This window comes from Patella vulgata, chromosome 2 (genome assembly GCF_932274485.2).
Source record: "Patella vulgata chromosome 2, xgPatVulg1.2, whole genome shotgun sequence".
NCBI classification, from domain to species: domain Eukaryota; kingdom Metazoa; phylum Mollusca; class Gastropoda; family Patellidae; genus Patella; species Patella vulgata.
The window spans coordinates 74,202,502-74,226,388 of NC_065880.2; the positions used below are offsets into that span (position 1 = coordinate 74,202,502).

General features: G+C 37.0%; 1 protein-coding gene across 5 annotated transcripts in view; it reads left to right on the forward strand.

Annotated features, from left to right (window-relative positions):
- LOC130010705 (MORC family CW-type zinc finger protein 3-like) overlaps window positions 1-23,887 on the forward strand; it is a 38,774-nt gene that overhangs the window by 2,122 nt on the left and 12,765 nt on the right. For 2 of the 5 annotated variants that reach the window (XM_056098615.1, XM_056098611.1), the window contains exons 2-14: window positions 7,478-7,550; window positions 10,074-10,212; window positions 11,025-11,251; window positions 12,100-12,250; window positions 14,422-14,560; window positions 15,024-15,152; window positions 17,581-17,804; window positions 18,493-18,573; window positions 19,080-19,205; window positions 20,461-20,538; window positions 22,241-22,274; window positions 22,388-22,447; window positions 23,522-23,671. In XM_056098615.1, the coding sequence (XP_055954590.1) occupies window positions 7,478-7,550; window positions 10,074-10,212; window positions 11,025-11,251; window positions 12,100-12,250; window positions 14,422-14,560; window positions 15,024-15,152; window positions 17,581-17,804; window positions 18,493-18,573; window positions 19,080-19,205; window positions 20,461-20,538; window positions 22,241-22,274; window positions 22,388-22,447; window positions 23,522-23,671 (1,611 nt within the window). The remainder of the gene's footprint in view (window positions 1-7,477; window positions 7,551-10,073; window positions 10,213-11,024; window positions 11,252-12,099; window positions 12,251-14,421; window positions 14,561-15,023; window positions 15,153-17,580; window positions 17,805-18,492; window positions 18,574-19,079; window positions 19,206-20,460; window positions 20,539-22,240; window positions 22,275-22,387; window positions 22,448-23,521; window positions 23,672-23,887) is intronic. The other 3 variants (XM_056098612.1, XM_056098613.1, XM_056098614.1) reach the window with 3 other exon arrangements.

A 23,887-nucleotide genomic window follows, 5' to 3' on the forward strand; every position in this document is an offset into this window, starting at 1 on the left:
CAGGAATCATGAATGTCCACTGTTAGACAGTTTGTGCGGTGGGTTACCCCTAACAGACACGTTACAAAATACCACGCCTCCAACTAGACTAGATTAGCGGGCACTGTTCCCGTGTTTTTTAAAAAAATAAATTTTTAGCCAGGATGCGTAGAATACTAATACCTAGCACGTATGTCCAGTTTGATTCAAGAGTTTTTCCCATTGTCTCAGGTATCAGCTGTTCCGCAAAAGCTGCGCTTGATACGTGGCAGGAGACCTTGGCTGGTTGGTGGTAGGTTTCGATGAGAACTTCCTTTGACATGATGGAAGAATTCGACCCGCAAGTCCCAAAAATATTCGGATCGCTTTTTGGTTTCATCACTGCGGTAAAGTAGGCTTCTGCATTCCTAATCAAAGCTCCGGAGGTGTCGGCAATCTTCCAAAGTGCTTTGAAAACGTCTCTGGCATGGCCATTTAATCCAAATTTTGCTGGTTATATCACATCCTGTTAGACTGTGGCCAGCCGGAAGAACAGCACAGAGTTTGCATCCGATGCACTGGAACCGGGTATGAAGGGCACATCGAGTGCTATTTACAACTCCAACTCTCACCCACATAGCTCCTCGAGGTCCTTGTGCTTTAGAAAGTCTGGTATAGAACGTCGAGTAAGGCAACTGTTTACATCAGTATCATTAGAAATGACAACGCATCCTCTGTTCCATCCTTGACCGCACCTAATACATGAAGGAGTATGCGCAGATCCGCGTATTCAAATGGTTATAACCTAAAGATCTCCGTTCCTTTCGATATTCGCGCATATCGGATTGTACGAAAAATCACGTTTTTAGCTTGTGATTTAGAGGTCATAGTTTTTATCTGATTTAAAAAAAAACGTTCAAATATATCACCATTACACCATAATGATGTTACTGACGACAAAATGGCCATTCCTCATACGCAAATAGTGTAAAAGTATGGTATATCAAGGTTGTGGACCCTCTAGAGGTCACAATTTGATCTGATTTTATAGAAACTTTCAATTTATGTTTATAGCACAAAATATCACGATATTTCCGCATGTCGGTCAGTAACTTTCTGGCTTATGGCCCCTGATTGTACGAAAAAATCACGATTTTAGCTTGTGGACCCTCGAGAGGTCATAAGTTTTATTCAATTTTAAAAACCGTTTAAATATATAACCGTTACACCTTAATGATTAAAGAGTTCGAATTTCGTGAAAATCCGACCGAAACTGTCCGATAAAATGGCCGCTCCTTGTACGCAAATAGTGTAAAAGTATATAATACGAAGGTTGTGACCCCTTTAGTTAGATAAGATAAGATAAGATTTTATTGCATCGAAACATCCATTTAGGACAGCATACAATATAAACGTGTACATAAAAATTATAACGATATGACAATTATTACACAAGACACACAATATTGCATCGGAACCTCCCTTGAGGACAACATACAATATACAAAATATACAGGTGCAAAAAAATGGACGGATACAAAAATATGGACGGACATAAATTTAGAACACTCATAAATAAACAGTATGAAACCTGCATATGGAACAAAATGTACAAAGTATTAAATCACATAACTCGACAGTATAAGACCCACATACAGGGTACATAATATATCAAAATACAAAACAAAGCGTGCGCACATAAAAGAAAATAAAATATCATGCATATTGAACAGATGTCTCTCCTAAGAAAAGAGAAGTAGACAAAGGCTGCGACACTTGTGGCTATAATACTCGGTGGGTCGAATAGGTTTTCAAATGAAAAGGTTAGACCAGTATTGTCAAGAGTTTGATATATATATTGTTTTCTTAAATCTTCATAATTTTGGCATTCCATAAGAAAATGTTGTTCAGATTCAATTTTGCCTGCATTGCATTTTTTACAGAAGCGATCCTGAAGTGGTATCTTAAGATATCTACCCCTTTCAATGGCAAGCTGGTGAGTACTTAATCGTAGGGTAGACATCGCAATTTTGAACTTCTTATTATTAACAACCTCTAGATATTTTGGAGTTTTATTGAATTTCTTCTTGAATAATCCGAAGGTTCTGAGTTTATGGTTCGGCCCGCAAGATTCAGCAAGGAGATCGTTAAACTTACTTTCTATTGAACTTTTAATATTCTGTCTCGAAATTGTTGTTGGAGGAATGTCATATTTTTTGAAGATATTTTGGATAGCCGCATACCAGGAGAGTTTTGGGTTTGATTGCGAAATTTTTATGTCTTCCTTGTATGCAGAATTCAGTAATGAGTTACTTAAGTTATTGCTATTTTCGTTTAGTCTTTTATAGTACATAGCCATTCTTTGGAATATATCGATATTAACAGGAAAAATTCCTAATTCGGCCAAGCAGCCTATATTTGATGATTTTAATGGCTGTGTAAGAATAGATTTACATATTTTAATGGTCATTTTATTCGTATTTATTTTATCCCAATTTTCTATCTCAAAGTTCTTACTGAACACTAAATTATCCCCCCAAACTTCTGAACCATATAAAGATATTTGTTTCACGACTGATTCATAAAGTTTTATCAGAACATGTGTTGGAAGGCGATTAGATGTACAGACTTTATGTCTTAAGCCCAACCAGGCTCTCCTAGCCTTCTTTTCCAAATTCACAATAGCTGATTTAAAAGATCCGTTATCATTTATGAAAATGCCTAGGTAAAGATAAGATTTTACAATATCTAAATTGACGTGGCCAAAGACAAATTTTTTTGTTGTTTTTTTCTTATTGTTTTTAAAGATCATAACTTTGCTTTTATCTTTATTGAGGTCAAGTTTCCAGTCATCACAGAAACGTTTTAGATTATCAAGGTTGTTCTGTAATCCTATTTCGGTAGCTGACATCAGCACAAGATCGTCAGCAAAGAGCAGATGGGATAGACCAGTAGTATTTAATATAGGATAATTATCACTGTCTGTAGAATTGTCTAAGTATTGGTTTAAATCATTGATGTAAATATTAAAAAATGTAGGACTTAAAACACATCCTTGCTTAACTCCCATGGTAGAATCAATATTATATGAAATGGAGTCGTTGTGTTTTACCACATAGGATGTATTTTTATACATAGATTTAATCAATTCAAATATTTTCCCATTAATGTCATGTTTCAATAATTTAAGAAGGAGACCTTTGCGCCAAACTGAATCAAATGCTTTTGAGAAATCGACAAAGCATAAATATAGAGGTTTCTTAAGTTTCTTGTATTTGTTGATTAAAGTCTTAAGAATGAAAACATTATCCACCGTCCTACGGCCCGCTCGGAATCCGCTTTGTGCTTGGTCAAAAAGGTTATTATATTCAATATATTTAGATATACGGTTATTTATAATGGATAAAAAGCGTTTATTCAAGCAGCTGGCTAGCACAATTCCGCGATAGTTACAAGCGTCCTCATGCTCCCCTTCTTATGTATTGGGACTATGAACGATTCGCGCCACTGTTCGGGAAAGCTCCCAGATTCAAGAATTAGATTGAAGAATTTTATATACACATCAATCATGTACTCACATGATGCAAGAAGCATCTCATTTAGTATTAAGTCGGGCCCACTAGACTTATTCCTCTTTAGTCCCGTAAAAGCTTTTCGAACTTTAATTGCAGTTTATTTCCTTATTAGTTTTGTTTGATTCTAGAAGTAAATTGATAGCATCATCTGTTTCTTCACATTGTTGTTTGACATGGTTTTATCTTTGAATAGAGTTTTAAAGTGTCTTTCCCAACTATCAATGGATATGCCCTCATTCTTATCATCCCCGGGGTTTTCTTTAATTAACGAGTTTATTAGTTTCCAGTATTCTTTCGGGTTTTGACTCTGAATTTCATTAAGTTTTTCTAAAATACTATTTTTGGCTTGGCGACTTTTAAATTTGGTAATTCTCTTGTACAGTTTTTTCCTACTATAGTAAATCTTTCTTAATATATTGTCAGTTGGGTTATTGTTTAGTTTAATTTGTGCGGTCATCATATCATGGCTTAATCGTTCGCAATCTCGGTCAAACCATTTATTTTTTTTTCGCCGTTTCTTTATGGTTATTAATTTAACACAGGCCCTACTGGCATTAATAAGAATATTATTGATATTGGAGGTTGCCAGCTGTATGTCATCTTGATTAGGTTTTAGATCCGTCACCATGAATTGGTTAATAGATGTACAGGAGTTTGGTTTATGTAGCTCAATCAAGAAGGCTTGATCTGAGTTTCCTGCCAGACAAATTTTTTAACTAACTTCTTTTTCCCTATAAGTCACAATTTTTATCCGATTTTAGCTTGTGGACCCTATAGAGGTCATAATTTTTATCCGATTTAAAAAACGTATTATTATATCACCGTTACACCCTAAGGATGGCTGAGTTCGAATTTCGTGAAAATCGGCCAAAAACTGACAAAGTGGCCGCCCTTCCTTCTCAAATAGGGTAAAAATATGGTATATCAAGGTTGTGGACCCTATAGAGGTCACAAGTTTTATCCGATTTTGTTGAAACTTGAAATGTAAGTTTATAACCCAAGGATCTCGGTTCCTTTCGACATTCGCGCTTATCGGACCATATATTTCTGGATTATGGACCCCGATTGTACAAAAAATCACATTATTATTTTTTTTTTTACTCGTTCTTTGTCCATCTCTTGCAAAGTGTGGGCGTATTTTGCATGGTAACTTCTTGTTGAATTGCTCCATCTATCTCGCCATGCTAAGATTTTCAAATGATTGTTTATGTGTCTGGTGTGAGTCGCGTCGGAAAATGAAATGAAATGAAATGGGGTTTAATGTCCTACTGTTCTGCTCCTATACTGGGCTAATGAAGACGGGCATACGCCATACAGTGTGCTATGAGGGAAATTTTGCCCGGGCAGCGGTACTATCGCCTACTCTTATATCGAATTCCAACTGCCAAGGGTTCTTTTACGTGCATTCCAATGTATACACGGGACCTCGGTTTTTCGTCTCGTCCGAAGGACTAGACATCTGGCCTGTACCGTCTTCACAAGATTTTATGAGTTTGAAAATGAAAATGAAATGAAATGGGGTTTAACGTCCTACTGTTCTGCTCCTATACTGGGCTAATGAAGACGGGCATACGCCATACAGTGTGCTATGAGGGAAATTTTGCCCGGGCAGCGGCACTATCGCCTACTCTTATATCGAATTCCAACTGCCATGGGATCTTTTACGTGCATTCCAATGTATACACGGGACCTCGGTTTTTCGTCTCATCCGAAGGACTAGACAGCTGTCCTTGTCAGGCCCTCCGCCCTGCATCACTGACAAGGGGGAACCACGCCGGAAAATCTGGATGAACTTTCTCGGCCAATGCAGGGATCGAACACCCGACCTCCAGGCTAGCGAACCAGCGTCTTACCCACTTAGCCACGTGATCCCCTGAGTCGCGTCGGACGTCACAGAACTTTTTGAAGTATGCATCGCGCACCAATCCATACGCGGCTAAGATAACCTTTTTCACTTCCTCATAATCACTGGAATTTTCAAATGAAATGGCCGCGAAAACATCCTGGACTTTGCCCAGCAAATTTCTCACAATTAGAATTGTCCAGTATTCGGTCGGCTATTCCAAGCGAAATTCAGGAAGAAACTTTCCACTTCATGCTCATGGAATTTAGGCGCGCACTGAAGGGCGGCACCCAATTCTCAAACTTAAGTTCTGACCTCGCACCCCTGACATTATGCTATCTCTAGAGGTCATTTCCAATGCTAATCTCCTTAGTTCCAATTCGTGGGTCATTTCCCTCTCCCGAGCCCTTCTTTCACCAGCCCACAGCCCGTCTTTTAGTGTCTACTTCCAACTCGTGTGCCATTTCCCTTTGCCATTCTTTTCCCTCTATTCCCATTCTTTGGATCTGGTCATATTATCGAGAAAATTCATATATAGGCTGTGATTTAACCCCGAAAATCGTTTCATCTCGTCCCAGCAAATTCCGGTTGAAAATCTGACGCTTTGTTACATAATTTAACCAGTAGGCCGCCACTGTCGCATACTTTTCTGTTCCAATGCATTGCACAATACGTCTTGCACTTGAATTACGTCTCGAACTATATTTGTCAAGTGTAGCCATAATCGGGTGAAAAAATCAAATTCTAAGCCAATCAGAAACCATAAAAGCAAAGATCGTCATAGATCAAGGGTCAATAGCCATAAATAGACCAGTGAATACCTTTTATGAGACGGAACACGTTGGATTGTTTACATTTGCCTGAGAGAATTTCTCTGCAAATATGCCGGGATTACTGGATAATATCACCTGTTAAATGTTGCATTGACACGGTAAAGACGACTTACCCCTGATCTGTGGCATAAATATGGCCAATAATTAGGAAATAGCACCAATGATTGAATGAATCTTTTATTTTCTGGAAACAAGTATTTCTTCAAAACTATTTCAGTGAAGCAATAGCCAAAAGAAATATATACTTAATACAGATGAAAACGATTTTGGCATGCTTGAAATACTGGTTCCGTCTTATAATTATATATAATGCTAAGAAAAAACAAAAATAATAATACCATGTGATCTGATCGATACAATTAATAATAATTCACCTTCATCAATTTTACTATTTTTTTAAAACGAGAAAACAATAGACTTATTATAAGAGTATAGAGAGAGAGAAATGGGGTTTAACTTCCACTCGACCCAAACTAGGTAATTTTGGTTCAATTTTATTCCAATAATTCGCTTGCGTGTAGTGGTTTTTACCAGTGGGAGGAAACCGGAGGACCCAGAGAAAACCCATGAGGTTGGACAGGCCACCCTTCTCCTTGTCAAGTACAACCGTGGAATCTAAACCACGCCAGTGGACTCAATGACAGACCTTATGATATGCTACCCATTCGATACCCAATCCCCTATAAGAGAGTATAAGATTACATTTATTTAAAGAAAGAAATTAAAAAAAATAAACAAATGCAATTATATAAATTTCCTCGTACACAACAATACTATACACCAGTGACCACTAGTATTAATGAAAAATGTATATAATAATAATAATAACATCATCATTTTTTAAAGTGTATTAATACTGGAGAACGGTTTCTAATGTGCTGTTCAGGTTCTTATATTCACAGAATACATGTATTTACACAGAGATCAGGTCTTGTGCCCATATACACAGTACAAAATTGAAAGATATATACCAACCAGTAAATAAAAGTACATATAAGAGAAAAACAAACAGTAATTACCTAAGTAAAATGGTTCTAGTAAAATGAATTAGAAATGAAATGGTCTAATGAAGATGGGCATATACGCCATACAGTGTGCTATAAAGCAAATTTTGCCTGGGCACAGCACTATGGCCTACGTTTATATCAAATTACAACTGCCAAGGGATCTTTTTATAGGTTTGCCTAAAGTGATTGTTGTGACCATATCCTAATAAATAGATTTATATAATTAAAACAATGTTATATAAGTACTGTGTTTCATTTTAGGTCAGTCCGAGCTTTCTACATTCCAACAGTACAAATCACATCTGGGTGTTTAGTGCAATAGCAGAATTAATAGGTAAGCCTAATGTATAATTTTACTCGGAACACACTTCTATTGCTCGACGTTATCATCGGGTATGTTATACATTCTACTGCTCTGCGCCGACTAGGCTAATGAAGACGGACATACGCCATACAGTGTGCGATGGGGGAATTTTGCCCGGACATTGGCGCTACGGCCTACTCTTATAACGAATTCCAACTGTTAAGGGTTCTTTTACGTGCACGTCAATATGCCCATTGCCAGACCCTCCTCCCTTCACCACTGACATGGTGGAACCAAACCGGAAAAAAAACCAGATGAACTTTCTCAGCCAACACTGAACCACCGCGGCTACCTCCATATGGCGTGTGACCGCTCACATTTGTTTGTGGACACCACAGGACGTCACAATTGTCGTTATTAGAAGACGAATAGTATTGATACTATATGGATAATCAGCGTTCTGCGACCTTTCGTTCCAGAGTTATACCGCCTTTGCCGATATTAGCATGCATCGGACCGTAAATTCGACGATTATGCCCCCTGTTTGTACGAAACATCAGGAGTTTAGCTTGTGCACCTTTTAGAAGTCACTATATTTATCCGATTTTCATAAAATGTAATTTAAATATCCCTGTTCCATTAGATATTGGCGACTGTAACTTCCTGGATTATGGCCCCTGCTTATGCGAAAAATAGCCTTTTTAGCCACAGGTACATGGGGACAGGCACTATATGGTGGACCTATATGTGATTTTTTTCAAAATATTTTCATGATTTTCTGGGATTTCTTCTTAATATTTTTCTTCCTATTTGGCGCTAAATAATATAATATTTACTATCAAACATGTTCGTATTAAAAATCATACCTTCTGCCTATATAATAAAAGAGAAAGGTGAGACACTTTTCTGTTGACATTTTTTTCTCCGTGAGGTACCCCTGTCACTATTTAATTCAAAATCGTGCATAAAATTGTCTTGCCTTACAAATCAACCACTCGGTTCCCTTCGATATATATTTCTTTCGATAAAAACACATATTTCAAATTTAAAAAAAAAATGCTTAGTTTATTTGCCATAAATCACCTTTCTCTTTTATTAGATACAGCAGAAGGTATAATTTTTTTTTATATACTAACATGTTTGATAGTAAATATTATATGATTTAGAACCAAATAGGAAGAAAATAAAGAAGATTAAAATTTTTGAAGAATATGAAGGAAAAAAAACAAAATCAAAAATTTTGAAAAAATCACATAGGTAAGAAGGGCGTTCCTGTCCTCATGTACCTGTGTTTTTAGCTTGTAGACCCGCAAGAGGTAACAATGTTTTATTTGATTTTAAAAAGCGTTCAAGTATATTAATGAAGATAGTGTTTGAATTTCGTGAAAATCGGACAAAATGGCGACTCTCCGTTCTCAAATAGTGTAAAAATATGTAATACAAAGTTATGTTTATGTCCCAAAGGTCTCTTTCGATATTCGCACATATCGGGCCGTAACTACCTGGATTAAGGACAATGATTGTACAAAAAAAAATCACGTTTTTAGCTTGTGGTCCACAAGGTTACATTTTTTTTATCTGATTTTGATTAAGCTTAAAATATATGCTTATATCCCAAAGATCTCGGTTCCTTTTGATATTGATGCATGTTGGACCGTCACATCCTGGATTATGGCCCCTTATTGTACGAAATTTCTTGCAAAATGTAGCCGTATCTTGTGTAGCAACTGCTTGTTAACAGATCTGTTTCAAATTTGGTCAGTACGATTTCAAACTCAGAGAAGCACTTTAATCAAATCAGTCTAGAAAACAATTTACTAAATGGATAACAGCAATTTTTTGTAAACAGTATGTTGACACATTAGTGATTAATTCATCACAATTTGTAAAACATTACGAGAAGGTTTCAGAGTCTGTATACAATCTATACACCCGTGTCTGGTGTGTCCACCGCGAGTATAAATAACAGCAGCGCAGCGTCAGTACATGGAGTGGACCAGACGATTGATGGCTGCCATTAGCACCTGGAACCACACTCTCAGAAAAGTCTGGCATAATCCATCGGCTGTGTTTGGTCTCGTGTTCCCCTGAGCTGTCCCGAGTCGTGGCCTGCTGTAGACGTTGTAGTGTGAATGATTCAACCATGTATGGGGGGTGCATTTTATAGGGCTGGTCCCGGTGAACAGCACGTGCAGCATTAGTTACTGTTTAACGTTACAATTGATACAGTCTAAGAATCCTTACGCAAGTTCGAATAGGTTCAAACGCACAATTGTCAACACATATCATTACAGTTTGTATTGAAATAAGTAATTCTATCACAAATAGTGAAGACTGGACCACTAAAATAGGTACCGCAACTTGGAAAGGCACACCAAAAAACAACTTGACAAAAATGCGACAGACAATTTTTCCTGGTTTATTTTCCGACACTACAAACTCACTTTTTCAAAGAGTCAAACGAGGGAGATAATTGGGTCGAGATCAATAAGTCTCTCACACATACCAACCTGACGTTTCTTTTGCTGCTTATATATGTTCTCCATTATTCAGATAATGCGTATGATCCCGATGTCAATGCTAAAGGTTTATGGATTGATAAAGAAGAGTTAGGCCTATCAAAGAAAACTTGTTTAACTATTACTGATAATGGATCAGGTTTAGCTCCTGATAAATTACTAAAGATGCTAAGGTTTGTGAGAAGAATTGAATTTTTGTTTTTCTGATGGTTACCAATATAACATCATGACGCTAATTTTACCTCGATTTATGATATAAGACATCTATAATATATTTCAGATTCTCAAAATCTTATTGTTTATTGGATTATGATGATTATCAAAGAAAGCAGGGGACTATTAAAATGGGTTCGTCCGTCTGTCTGTCCATCTGTCGGCCGGTCCGTCCGTCACACTTTTTGGGACACAATAACTCTTTCTAATTAAGCTAGAATGCTCAAACTTTGTGTATGTGTTTATGAGGTCAATGTCTCGATGGGGTTCGACGGTGAGCATATTCTCCTTAGGTTAGCAGAGCTTAGCAATCTGATTGGTCGATACTTTGTGGAGTGCGATGAAACTCTGAATATAGATTCATTATAGGCCTATCATTTCCTTGACTAAGTTCGATGGTGAAAATTTTCTGCTTAGACTAAAGAGCGATTGGCCAAGACATAATACCTCTGCTTTTAATTGAAGTAGAATGTTTAAACTTGATGTAGATGTTCATTAGGTGTATGTCTTGACCGAGTTCAATGATTAACATTTCGAGCTAAAGCTAAGCAGAGCTAAGCAATTTCATTGGTCGATGCTTTGGGACAAGATAACTATCTATCTATCTGATAGAGAGTGATGAAACCTAGTGTATAGTTGATAATCAGTTTGATTGCTCGATATTTTGAAAAAAATGTGCGATTAGTTAATATGTGTCATCTATTTATTTTGGCATTTTAGCGGGAGAGATCAGCCTCACTGTTGGCTTGTTGTAAATATTTTTTTCTTTCAGTTTTGGCTTTTGTGAAAAGCATGTCTATGAAGGAAAATCACAACACCAACCGATTGGCCATTATGGAAATGGCTTTAAATCGGGCTCTATGAGGATTGCTAAGGATGTTTTAGTTTTTACTCGGCATTTAAAAGAAATGAGTGTTGGAATGTTGTCACAGAATTATTTGAATCAAATAAAAGCCGAAACTGTAGTCATTCCTATGGTAACATGGAATATACTAAACAATATCCTTTCAAATTTTTAAATGGTTTTAGCTTCACACCGGCTATTTCCTCATATTTACGCAAACTCTAAAACGTGCTGGACAGTCTCATATATATTGAATATAGAATGCAAATGGGGGATAACGTGTTGTCATCACGGTTCTATTGGAATTGACATACAGTCATTTATAGACGGGGTTGGGAATTTTGACTCTTCTTCCGAATGTTTCCTTATGTGAAGCCAACCCCGTGTTAAAATGGTGTGATGTTTTACACAAGTTAGCCCTTGTGTAACACTATACTAACTATATCAATGGATCGTACAACTTCCATTTGATTTAATGCCCAAATTCATGTCTAGCTCTCCCCAAGTAAGATTTGGCTGGTATGGCAGTGGTGTTTGCGGTCGAATTTGTTTGATGGATTAGTCAAAAATCTGTATTGAAATATAATTCTGTGATATATATTTGTAATATTTTGCGTATGTTGTTTTCCTCTACATGTTAAGGCTTCTGACATTTCTTTCTTATAATCTAGCAAAGATCGTTTAAATGGTCTTTATCGGAACAGAACAGTAGGACGTTAAACCTCATTTCAATACGACAGGTAGAAGATGATTTTAAAATAATTAAAGTTGCTGTGTTCTAATATACTTAAAATCGGGTCCATTTGTTGGCCCAGAAAGTTGATTATGACTTTTCCGTGATAATTAATTATCAAATACCAATATGTAACATTTGAATCCAGAAACAAGACGTGCAATAGGCAGATTTAGCTCTTATATCATGTATCATTGTGTATCTTAAATGGAGACTTTGTTTGGTTATGTAATATTGTTTGGCTATAATATCAACTTAACACCTTTGAACAGAAGAGGTCCAATTCAACAGAAACTGTCAGTAATCTTCGAGAGATTACAAAATATTCGCTATTCAATTCAGAAGAGCGTCTGTTAAAAGAATTTGAATTATTAGCAGAACATAAAACAGGAACGAGACTTATACTTTACAATCTTGTAGTGTAAGTATTTATTCTGCTTCCATTTTCATATTCAATGGAATCAAAAATATTAATGTAATCTTTGCGTGTATGGAAGGCGTATAACGGACTAGAACAACATAACAAAATAGTTCACTATTTTTTCAATATTGCAGCCATTCAAGGAAGAAATCTATTGTTAAAGCACAGGAATCTGACCTTCTATTCGTATATATATGCATACACCATGTCGTACCAGACAATATATAATAAAAAAGAACAGGAATGCAATGCCTGTTGAAAACTCGATCTTACCTGCTCTCGCTTCGGCTCGTTTTTTTTTCAACAATTCGTAATGTTAGGCAACCAAACTTCTGTCAATTCACTCAGATATGTTTTTTCTTCAATCTAGTCGTTTTGATTTGCATAAATACTCCCACAAAACGATATCATCGCCACTTGTTTCCAATATTTACATCGTTTTCGCCCATTTTCATTTTGTCACGATCGCCATGCGCTGACGTCACACAAATAGACGCATTCGACAGACCTCGTTTTTTTGTTGCTGGGGTTGAGGGATTCTATCGATATTCGCCAAATATGTATAGACGTTTCACTGACGCATGAGACGACCCTACTCCTTATTATGTGTTAACCATTCGGCCATTTTAGTAGCTTTTCATGTAAGCAATTTTAAAATGGGAGCTAAAGAATAAAATTTGCCTAATTTTTTTAGTACCGTACTGTAGCTTTTCATGTAAGCAATTTTAAAATGGGAGCTATAGGATAAAATTTGCCTAATTTTTGTGATTTAAACAATGTTTTTTTTTTTTTAAAATCAACTTCATAGGGCTTTGGCAGAGTAACACAAGCTGTGACAGGTCTTGTAATTGAAAAAATATTTATAAATACAATATTATGTGATATCAATATAATTTTTAGTTCATCTGATTTAACATTTCGTATTTTAGAAACAATTAAAACTAATGTAAAAATCTCAATTCTGCATAGGCTAAGTAGGCCTACTATTTAAGAAAAAAACAAAACAATTATAATAAATAAATCGTCCATTCAATTTTGAAGGGCCTCAACAGAACCATTTGTAGTTTGTTGGATTTACCAAACAGCATTTTAAAAAGGAAAAAAAACTTTATATATAGGCCTATATAAAAAAAATCCTATGAAGTTGATTTTTAAAAAAAAAAACATTGTTTAAATCACCAAAAAAAATTAGGCAAATTTTATCCTATAGCTCCCATTTTAAAATTTCTTACATGAAAAGCTACGGTACTAAAAAAATTAGGCAAATTTTATTCTTTAGCTCCCATTTTAAAATTGCTTACATGAAAAGCTACTAAAATGGCCGAATGGTTAACACATAATAAGGAGTAGGGTCGTCTCATGCGTCAGTGAAACGTCTATACATATTCGGCGAATATCTGTAGAATCCCTCAACCCCAGCAACAAAAAAAACCGAGGTCTGTCGAATGCGTCTATTTGTGTGACGTCAGCGCATGGCGGTCGTGACAAAATGAAAATGGGCGAAAACGATGTAAATATTGGAAACAAGTGGCGATGATATCGTTTTGTGGGAGTATTTATGCAAATCAAAACGACTAGATTGAAGAAAAAACATATCTGAGATAATTGACAGAAGTTTGGTTGCCTGACATTACGAATTGTTGAAAAAAAACGAGCCGAAGCGAGAGCAGGCAAGATCGAGTTTTCAACAGGCATTGCATTCCTGTTGTTTTTTTATTATATATTGTCTGGTACGACTTGGTGTATGCATATATATACGGATAGACGGTCAGATTCCTGTGGGTAAAGTATAGATGATTCTATGTGTGCAGAGTGATATGCCTGTAGTCGAACATGATCATTATATTGATGCAGTGAAATGTTCTTTTGAGTTGATGATCTGTCTTTAAATAAAGAAAAGAAAAAAAAACTAATATATTTTTGTTTCAAAACCTTTCTGTTCACACGATGAATATGATGATATTACAACGCAATTTTGTTGAAAAAAATCAATTCTCATCATTGGCAAATCCACAGTCCAGGAGATGATTTGATGCCAAATGGACTCATCACATTCGATAATTCCTATAATGAATGACGGTATCAGATATTCATAAAAGGATCAGCCTTCTGCGCCACACCCACCACTGGTACGGTTCACTGAAAGATAATTAGTTGTACACTATTTTCAGTAATAATATAGGCCAGTTGGAGCTTGATTTTGAAAGTGATCCGACAGATATACTAAATCCACAGACATTAGAAATTGATACGACCTCAGTGTACCGGCCGATACAAGAAGCTAAATCTAAATATGAAACATCATTAAAGGTAAAAATATTGTTTTAGATTTGACAATGTGTTTATTACTTATATTGATCGATGTACTTAGTTTTTTATGACAAAGGGGGTGGGGGGTAACACATACGCTTTAGAACATAAGGTCTGTGATTGAGTCAAGTAGCGTTGTTTCAATCTCAACTTGGACATGACAAAGGGTATGGATGTGCGTAAGTCAAAGAAGCCCGTTTAATTCAACTTTCCGATCACCGTAGACTCTTAAAAGGGGTCTAGATTAGATTTTATTTTTGCATTTTATTTACCCTGTCGTGGATTGTTCCGGCGATTTAGCTGATGTGGGCATGTTTCGTTGTCTGGCAACTGATAAGTTGTTCTCATTTCATAACTTTCTATACCATTTAAGATTTTGTTTTATAAACCTTACATTCTTCTATGTGAGCGGCGTTCATACCGAAGCCAATTGAAGATACAGTCCTCAATAACTTTATTTCAGGAATATTGCAGTATTTTGTTTTTGAAACCACGGATGAAGATATTTTTAAGAGGAAATAAGGTGAAAACAAAATTGATGACTAGAAGTTTGTCACAGACACTTTACGACACATATAATCCTCAATGGCTGGTATCCTTTTAAATGACACTAAAACTCTGTGGTTATTGTTATTGGCGAAAGAAAGAAACATAGATTTGGGATATTTTTTAGATTCCATAGGGGTATCAGTTGATACGAGTGTGTTTAATGTATTCAAATTTCAAAATGAAAAAGCTTATTTATTATTTCTGGGAGTTTCAGCTCAAAATATTGAGTTAAAACTATGTTACTCAAATTTGACGTTTGATATGGGTGACCTGATGAACTCGACAACACCGCACCAATTTTAAAGACAGTGTTTCCAGGGTCCGGATGCAGCTGTCGGTTTCAATGTCTATATTTTTGCCTGAATATCATCAGGAAACTACTAAATCATATTCCTGAAGCAATGTCCCGAGAAATCCCTCTCTGGCCATTGTTGGATTGACTTCCGATACTTGAGCTTTTGAGGGAGCGTGTCTATTCTTCTCGTTTAATCAAATCTATCCCAAGTACAGCCCTTCGTGTAATCTGGGGTCTTCCCTGAAACTTTAGACAGTGATTTAAGGTACCGGTATTAAAAACGGTGAAAGTATTGTTCGTCTCCCAAAAGTATTGTTTGCATTGTAGCCGTCTGATAGCATCGTTTGTCTCGCAATTAGTTGCTCTACAATATTCTGCTATGCACTGGTTAATTGGGCGTAATATTTCGCGAGCAGTGGCGGCGCCAGGGGGGTCTGCCCTCTGTTTGCCCCTCCTAAAAAAAAAGTATTTGTGATACGTTTCGGTAATCAATACCTTCTACAGTGATTAAATCCCACATCCCCACTCAGTCATAGACTTGCATGTTGTAGAGTCTGAGTGATTTCTTACCAAACCCATTCTGCTGTAAACCTACTATGAACAATAACACGTGAATCATTTGGAAAGTGCTTTTTACGATCTTCAAAGTTTTTGGGTATAGGTCAACGCTGCAAGAATATGCATTCACTTGATACACTGACACCGTTCGTTTGACACCACCCTCTCTATTCGGATAAGCTGGTGATTTGGGGACGAACAGTATCTGGTCAGCTCTATTTATCTCGATGACCATGCAGTGTCTGAAATGCTGCATTTCGACGATTAATGCCTGAAATACTGCCAGACTGCATTTCCGACAGTCAAGTTTTCAAAATTTTCGGGGGCTTCATTGAGGTTCGCAAGTCCGTTGATTTGACACTGGGGTCGGATAGACTAGTGATCAGACGACAGACTGCATCTGATCAGCTCTATTTATCTCTACAATCGGTGCCTGAATACTGTCCGACAGCATTTCCGACAGTCTACATTTAAAATTTTCTTGGGGAGGCGCTCACAAGGGGACTTCGTTGAGTTTCACAAGTCCGTTCGTTTGACATTTTGTTCTCTGGTCGGATAAACTAGTGATCAGGCGATGGACGGTATCTGGTCAGATCTATTTATCACGACGATCGGTGCCCGACTTAATACTGTCAGACAGCATTTCCCGCAGTCTATTTTTCAAATTTTCTGTGGAAGGTCTCCCATTTGGCGGTCGTGATTTGGCTTTGTCGCGGTTTGACACTTTACCCCTAGTTGAAGCTCGTGCCTTTGCCCCCTTAACCTTGGACTTTGCCCCAGCTTTGCCCCTCCAACCACCGAAGGCTAACATAACATAACTTTATGTAAACATATTTGGTCCTATTTGACGCTCTGCTTAAACCTGAATGATTGTGTTACGCAGTTAGCTATAATTGGTGGTTAATCGGACTATTGACCAGTCATAATTTGAAACAGACATTTGTTTCCATTACAGCCGCGTTAAGTGGGATTAGGTCTAATCAAACGAAACACTGCGAGGAGTATGCGACTAAATGGAATATACCAAAATGTGACTTTCAAAGGTTTCCTGAATATTGATAATAGTGAGATTCTTGGTACTATAGATTGGAATGTTACTCTTGAAGATTCTTGCTTGTTTTTGACTCCTTGACTCAAATAGTAAGTGCAGGGGGACTGCACCACACAAAATTTACACAAAATCAAATACACGGACAGGGCATCATACTCAGGAAAACACAAACATACAGACAATTAAAAAAAAGTGAATGGATCCGGAGGCTAGCCGTAAGCGTCCACTGTGCTGTACAGTCCCGGGTCTGTAGTGACACAGACTTCACTCAAATTTGAAAACAATTAGGAATAACCCATTGTGTAATGCCAGCATGAGTCATGATCTGCTATATGCTACACGAAATACGAATGTAAGCATATGTAGTAAAATTCAACTATACAAGTGTAATTTTTCAGACTACTTCATGTAGTCTATTTGATGTTACTTCAAACATGAAGTAATGAAGTCATTTGTCTGAAATTTCAACATATTATTCACTTTTCATTATCTACTTTTGAACTATTATAACAAGAACGGCCAACTCTTTATCTAAATCTTACATAATGTATCTTTAACCAATAATAGGACAAACCGATTAAAATAACCTACGGGTTTAACTGCTCAGAAGGTGGTTATGAAGATTATGGTATTATGATGTACCATAAAAATCGACTGATCAAAGCCTTCAAAAAAGTTGGTTACCAGAAACAAGCCAATGACCTTGGTGTAGGCGTTGTCGGAGTTGTAGAAGTCAACTTTCTTCAACCAATCCACAATAAACAAGATTTTGAGCAAAATGAACGCTACAAGTAACCTATATATCTGTATTATAATTTTTAACGTTTGCCTTTTCCCCCGCTACCTCACCTTCACAAAAGATACATCGTCTCAGGAATCTTGCAAATTCCCTCCTGCAAAAATTCCTGCAACGCCGGTGGTAGTCACGGGAAATTGTTGTCTGTTACGATTATTTTAAGGTCCCATATTAGTCCCCATGGCAACGCCAACCCAATTCTTATTGGATTAGGTAATTATGTCCTTGGTGTAATTCTGGCCGTCGTATTACAAATATGTTTGTCAGTTTACATGAAATGAAATGGAGTGTAACGTCCTACTGTTCTGCTCCTATGGCGGGCAGCTGCACTACGGCCTACTCTTATATCGAATTCCAACTGCCAAGGGATCTTTTACGTGCACGCCAATGTGTACACGAGACCTTGATTTTTCGTCCCATCCGAACGACTAGACAGCTGTCCTTGTCAGGCCCTCCGTCCTGCATCACTGACTTTCTCGGCCAAAGCAGGGATCAAACACCCGACCTCCAGGCTAGCGAGCCAGCGTCTTACCCACTTAGCTACGTGATCCCCCTTGTCAGTTTACAAAGTTATTGACATGGGCCTTCAAACTTTTGTATTAGATGTCAATTTGTAGGCAATTTTTATGTTATCGTTCAAATTTTTTATATATGTTTGGTTGATTAATACTACGTATTTTCAGTACATTTATAACAGCACTGGCTACTAAAACCAACGATTATTGGAATGAGAAGATGAATCAATCTACTTCGGCCAGTCAGGGGTAGGAATTAATATTATGACTAGGTATCTCGCTCATTTTTCCTTACTGCTGATATTATATCATACCACAAACTCACAGCCGAGAGAGAGAGAGTGTGTGTGTGTGTGTGTTTAACGTCTATTCGACACGAACCAGTTCATTTAGTACAATTTTGTTTCGGTAATTCGCTAGCGCGAAGGGGTCTTTAGCAGTGGGGGAGGGGGGCGGGCCCGGAGAAAACGGAAAATTGAAACCACGCCACTTGACTTAATGACACACACACGTGGCCATTCGGCCACCCACCCACCCAAACCACGTTTGTTAATGGTGTGAATCAATGGGGACGTGAGAGCGAGAACCGAGAACCCACGCAATATTCAGCACCCTGAACACTCAAGGAATTTCATGAAAGAGCAAGTTTTCCTTCTGAACAGGAGGCTGGTCGATGGGTATCTTTTTTATTGAGACAAGGACGCCTTGTCGGTGTAATTTCGCGCTTTTTATGGCTATCTTATATTTATTTACAGGGCTCTGCCAGATTGGTTATGGGCCCAGTGTGATAATTGTTTAAAATGGCGACGTTTACCAGATGGTATTAACAGACAGTTACCAGATAAATGGTATTGTTATATGAACGCTGATGCCTCACACAAGTAAGGATTGGCTATTAAACTTAATGTATCTCTTATGAAATGAAATGGGGATTAACGTCCTACTGTTCTGCCCCAACTGGACTATTGATGACAGGCTTCTGCCTTACAGGATGCTTTTAGGGACATGTGGCCTAGACAATAGCGCTACACCCTACTCTTATAAATATCAAATTCCAACTATCAAGGCTTCTTTTACGTGTACGCTAATGTGTTTAATGCCCTGCTCTTCTGCAACAACCCGGATAATAAAGACTGGTCATGTTATTATTACTACTGTCAATACTCTGATAACAAATGGTTGTTTATGAATAGACGATGAAAAGTAGTTCGATCAATGATTGTCATAGTATGTCTGTATAGCAGTATTCAGTGCCAGATTAGGGCTCTACTGGCCTTATAAAAGCACGTGTAGCTTGAAAATACCAAATTCATACAAAACGTCACTTGTGTAAAGGACAAAACGTTCAGTCAAGCTGGCTCAACCAGTTGTCGTTCAACACAGAGTATGAAAAGACTTAAAGGAGCTAAATCGCTAACATTTGGGACCCAGAAATTGACAAAAGTGGGTCGCAACGCATATAATACTGTAATATGAATGTATATAAACTGATTTACATTCAATGGTTTCCGTTTTTACTCCAATTTCAAATCAGTTATGTTCGGCGAAATAAGCCAGCAGTCTCAAGCGAGTGCAAATTTCTTGCGTCTGGTTATTCCAGTCTACATAAGCCGTTTGATTTGGTGCAATGTGTCTAGCCTCGTCCCTCGAGTCTCTTGATACAACTGGGGCTGGAGCGCATTATGGTACACGATTCGTGTACCAATGGTAAAATGTTTATTTTGTCTTAAATATTGGATATCAAAAGCCCATCTTTTCCCGGTAAGATCACAACATGAATGTTGATTCAATTTGACAAATAAATCGTGTTTTCAATGTTGAAGATTTTGGATGATATTGAGTTAGAGACTTAGCTACTTTAAGGACAAGCGCGTAGTTGAAGAAGTTTGACATTAACATAATTTTTTATGGCTTGGATTTTTGGCTGGCCCTATATTGGCACGTGCCTTATTTGCCTAATGGTTAATCCGGCACTGACAGTACTGATTGTTTGTTTATTTAAGTGAATTAACAGTTTCTCTCATAATGTCACATCGGGCGCGTTAATTTTTAATTATACTAGAAAGTACTTGTGCCTCGCCATGGTTAGAAATAGTTTTTTCTCTCTTAGTTGTTTTTATGGTCGCATTCTTTCAGTCGATGCGATATTGATGAAGAACCTGAAAATGAAGATGAGTCTATACGACCTAATCAAAAAACATTTAAACAAGAAAAGTAAGTATTTTATAAGCCCACATTTTCACCATAACGTTTTAGTTTGAATTTTGTGAAAATCTGACCGAAACTGTCCGACAAAATGGCCGCTCCCAGTAGGCAAATGGTGTATTATCTCGGTTATGGTCACAATTTTTATCCGATTATGAAAATCGTTTAAATATATCATCGTTAAACCTTTATAATGGTTGAGTTTGAGTTTCGTAAAAATTGTACGAAAAAATCACGTTTTTCTTTAGCTTTTTCTCTATCCATCTTACAAAATGTGGCAACCGCTCGTCAATAAATGATACACAATAGCTCTGTGGAAAACAGTTACTGTATTTCTATTTAGAGCTACAAATGATTCTCTAACTGTAACTTGTGCTTGAAAACGACAAGAGAATCATTATAGAAACGTAATTGTTTTCTGTTAGACACTTTTGATTAATTTAATCCGTTTAAATACTAAATGTGGTCGTATATTGCCATCGCCTCCGCCCGTCCGTCCGTCGGTCGTCGTCCTCACATTCTTGTGAACACTCTATAGACTACATTTATCATTTGATTGTTTTGAAATTGATATGTTGTTTATATTACGTAGATGAAGTCTATTTAATTGCAATAATTTCCGTTAATTTCTTCTGGAGGTATATTAACCTCGTTTCACTTTATTGCACCATGTGAACACCCTAACACATACATTATCATCCGATCCGATCTGTATGAAATTTATGTGCATCCTTTAGATTAGTTGAATTTCAGCAATTTCCGTCTAGAGTTATGACCCTTTTATCACTTTGTCGAACCATGTGAACTCTCTTACGACAAAAGTTATCATCTGATTTGTATGAAATTTATATGCATTATTTAGATTAGCGAAACAAGGAAGCCTATTCTATTTCAGCAATTACCGTTATGGCTCTTGTTTCACGTTGTTGAACCTGGTGAAGGTTCGGCTAACTACAAAATTTATCACCCAGCCTGTATGAAATTGATACACATTATTTAGATTAGTGTAACGAAGGAACCTACTGAATTTCAGCAATTCCCGTTAATTACGTCTAGAATTATATGCATTATTTGAGTAAGTGCAACGAAAATACCTATTGAATTTCACCAATTTCCGTTAATTACGTCTAGAGTTATAGCCCTTGTTCCACTTTGTTTCACTTGGTGAATGCTCTAACGACGGAAATTATCATTCGATCTGTATGAATTTTATCTGTATCATTTGAGTTGAATTTCAGCAATTTCCGTTAATTGCCTCTAGAGTTATTGATCCTTGTTTTAATTTGTTGAACATTGGAACATTCGAGCGACAAAAGTCATAATCCGATCTGTATAAAATTTGTGTGTATTATTTAAATCAGTAAAATGAAAGAGGCTTTCGAATTTCAATATTTTGTATAGGCCCTTGTTTCAGTTTGTAGCATCTTGTGAACCCTCAAAGGATGAAAATTATGATCTGATCTGTTTGAAAGTGTCTTGAAAATTCCCCTCATTACATACAAAATATGCGACAACCATTGTTGACTGCCCGGACGAATTAGCTGCCGTGGTCATATGTTTTGTTGCCCGGCAACCTATCTTATGTTTTCTCATACATATGTGAAATATTCTACATTGTATTCGGGTAAAAATGGAGGTAACTGAAATGGAGCTTGATTATTTCAACTTATTTTGGGAAAATGATCCCATTTTCTGGATTTGTATTTTTTAGGGAAGTACAAAAACGAAAATCAAAGGTAGAAGAGGTAGGTTATATTTAACTGTACGTCACACTTCTAACAGCCGATTATCGGAGAATATAAAGTCTAGATGTAAATCTTTCAACTGAATTATTTATCTTCCTGTTTGATTTCTAAAGGAACTGGCGAAAGAAGCATTAAAAGCAAGAGAAGAAAAGCTGCAAGAAATGTATACTGCGGTACGTTGGTATTTATTATATCAGGGGCGGACCCAGAGGGGGGTGGGTCCAAACCCCACCCTCCTCAGCTATATATAAAAAAGATTGTAAAACAACACTTTATGAGAAAAGTCTAACGGTCGTGTTCTTTTATACTTTACCATCAGATGATGGGTTGGGATTGACATTCAAAGCACGAAATAATGATATAGACATGTGTGATATCACAATTAATGCTTTGCATCAATGAAATTGAATCACAATGTGATCCTATTAATTCATGATAAAAATGGATGTCAAACGGGGTGTTGGATTACCCAGAGACGTAACTTTGACGGCATCATGCATTGTAAACTGTCAAATTTCTTAACAGGAGCCTGGCAGACCCCCTCCTGCAAAAATTCCTGGATTCGCCCCCTATATACGTCCGTCTGTCGTCCACAATCTAGAGATTAAAGTGACTTTAAATTCAAAACAAAGTGTGTAAGGTCTGATTTTCAAAGATTTCTGATAACTTGAACAACTGAATTCAAGATATTAAATGGTTTGTATACTAAAGTTTGCATGGGGTAAAACTAGAAGCCAGACAAATTCTTATGATTTCTGATTATTACTTAATGGGTTGTTAGTAACAACAAGTCACTTGTTACTCTAAATCAGATTTTAGTTTGTTTTAAGTGTTTTCATTACCGACAATGGGTTGCTACTCTTAATCAGATTTTAGATGTTTTCATTTCCCACGTTAGAAAGAGGTTATATGCGAAATCTCTGTTGGGTGGTGGGGGGGGGATTTTCGTTAATATCAATTAACCCACCCACCTCCTCGGTCCCCACTGTGGAGCCTTTCAGGGCAGCAATAAATAAAACATTTAAGGAGACCCCAAAACAGTTCACTTTCTCAGATTATCTCATATTATTCTAATCCTTAATGAAACAATTTGTCGCGAAATGCAAAGATATACATTTCAGAGTTAAGTAGATCGGTTGCCTTTTATGAGTTGCCGATTAACCCGAAGGGCAGTAGTTTAGGTTTTCAGTTTGTCGGTCTGGCATTTTGATATATTTTTTCATAAAATGTATCTCTCTTTATGAAAGGTTGTATCTTCACAAGACACAGAAAAACGGGAAAGGGAACTATTGCAAAAGAAATTAGAAGAAACTGAAAGGAAATTAGCACTAGCTGACAAGAAATTAGAAGAAGCTGACTTGAAATTGCCTATAAACCTAATACCAGAATTGCCAATGGTAAGGAAAACGGTGCTTAGAGCAATACAATTTTTGGGGGCCAGCATATATACAATTTTATTTCAATAATTCGCTTGTGTGTAGGGGTCCTTAGAAATAGAAGTAAAACACGGACAGGCCACCCTAAAGTGCAGGTGTTAGACCACTCGACAACCCAACCCCTTAGACTCGCTTTCCATTCAGGGACCTTGCTTTGTTTGTAGACATTCTACAGGT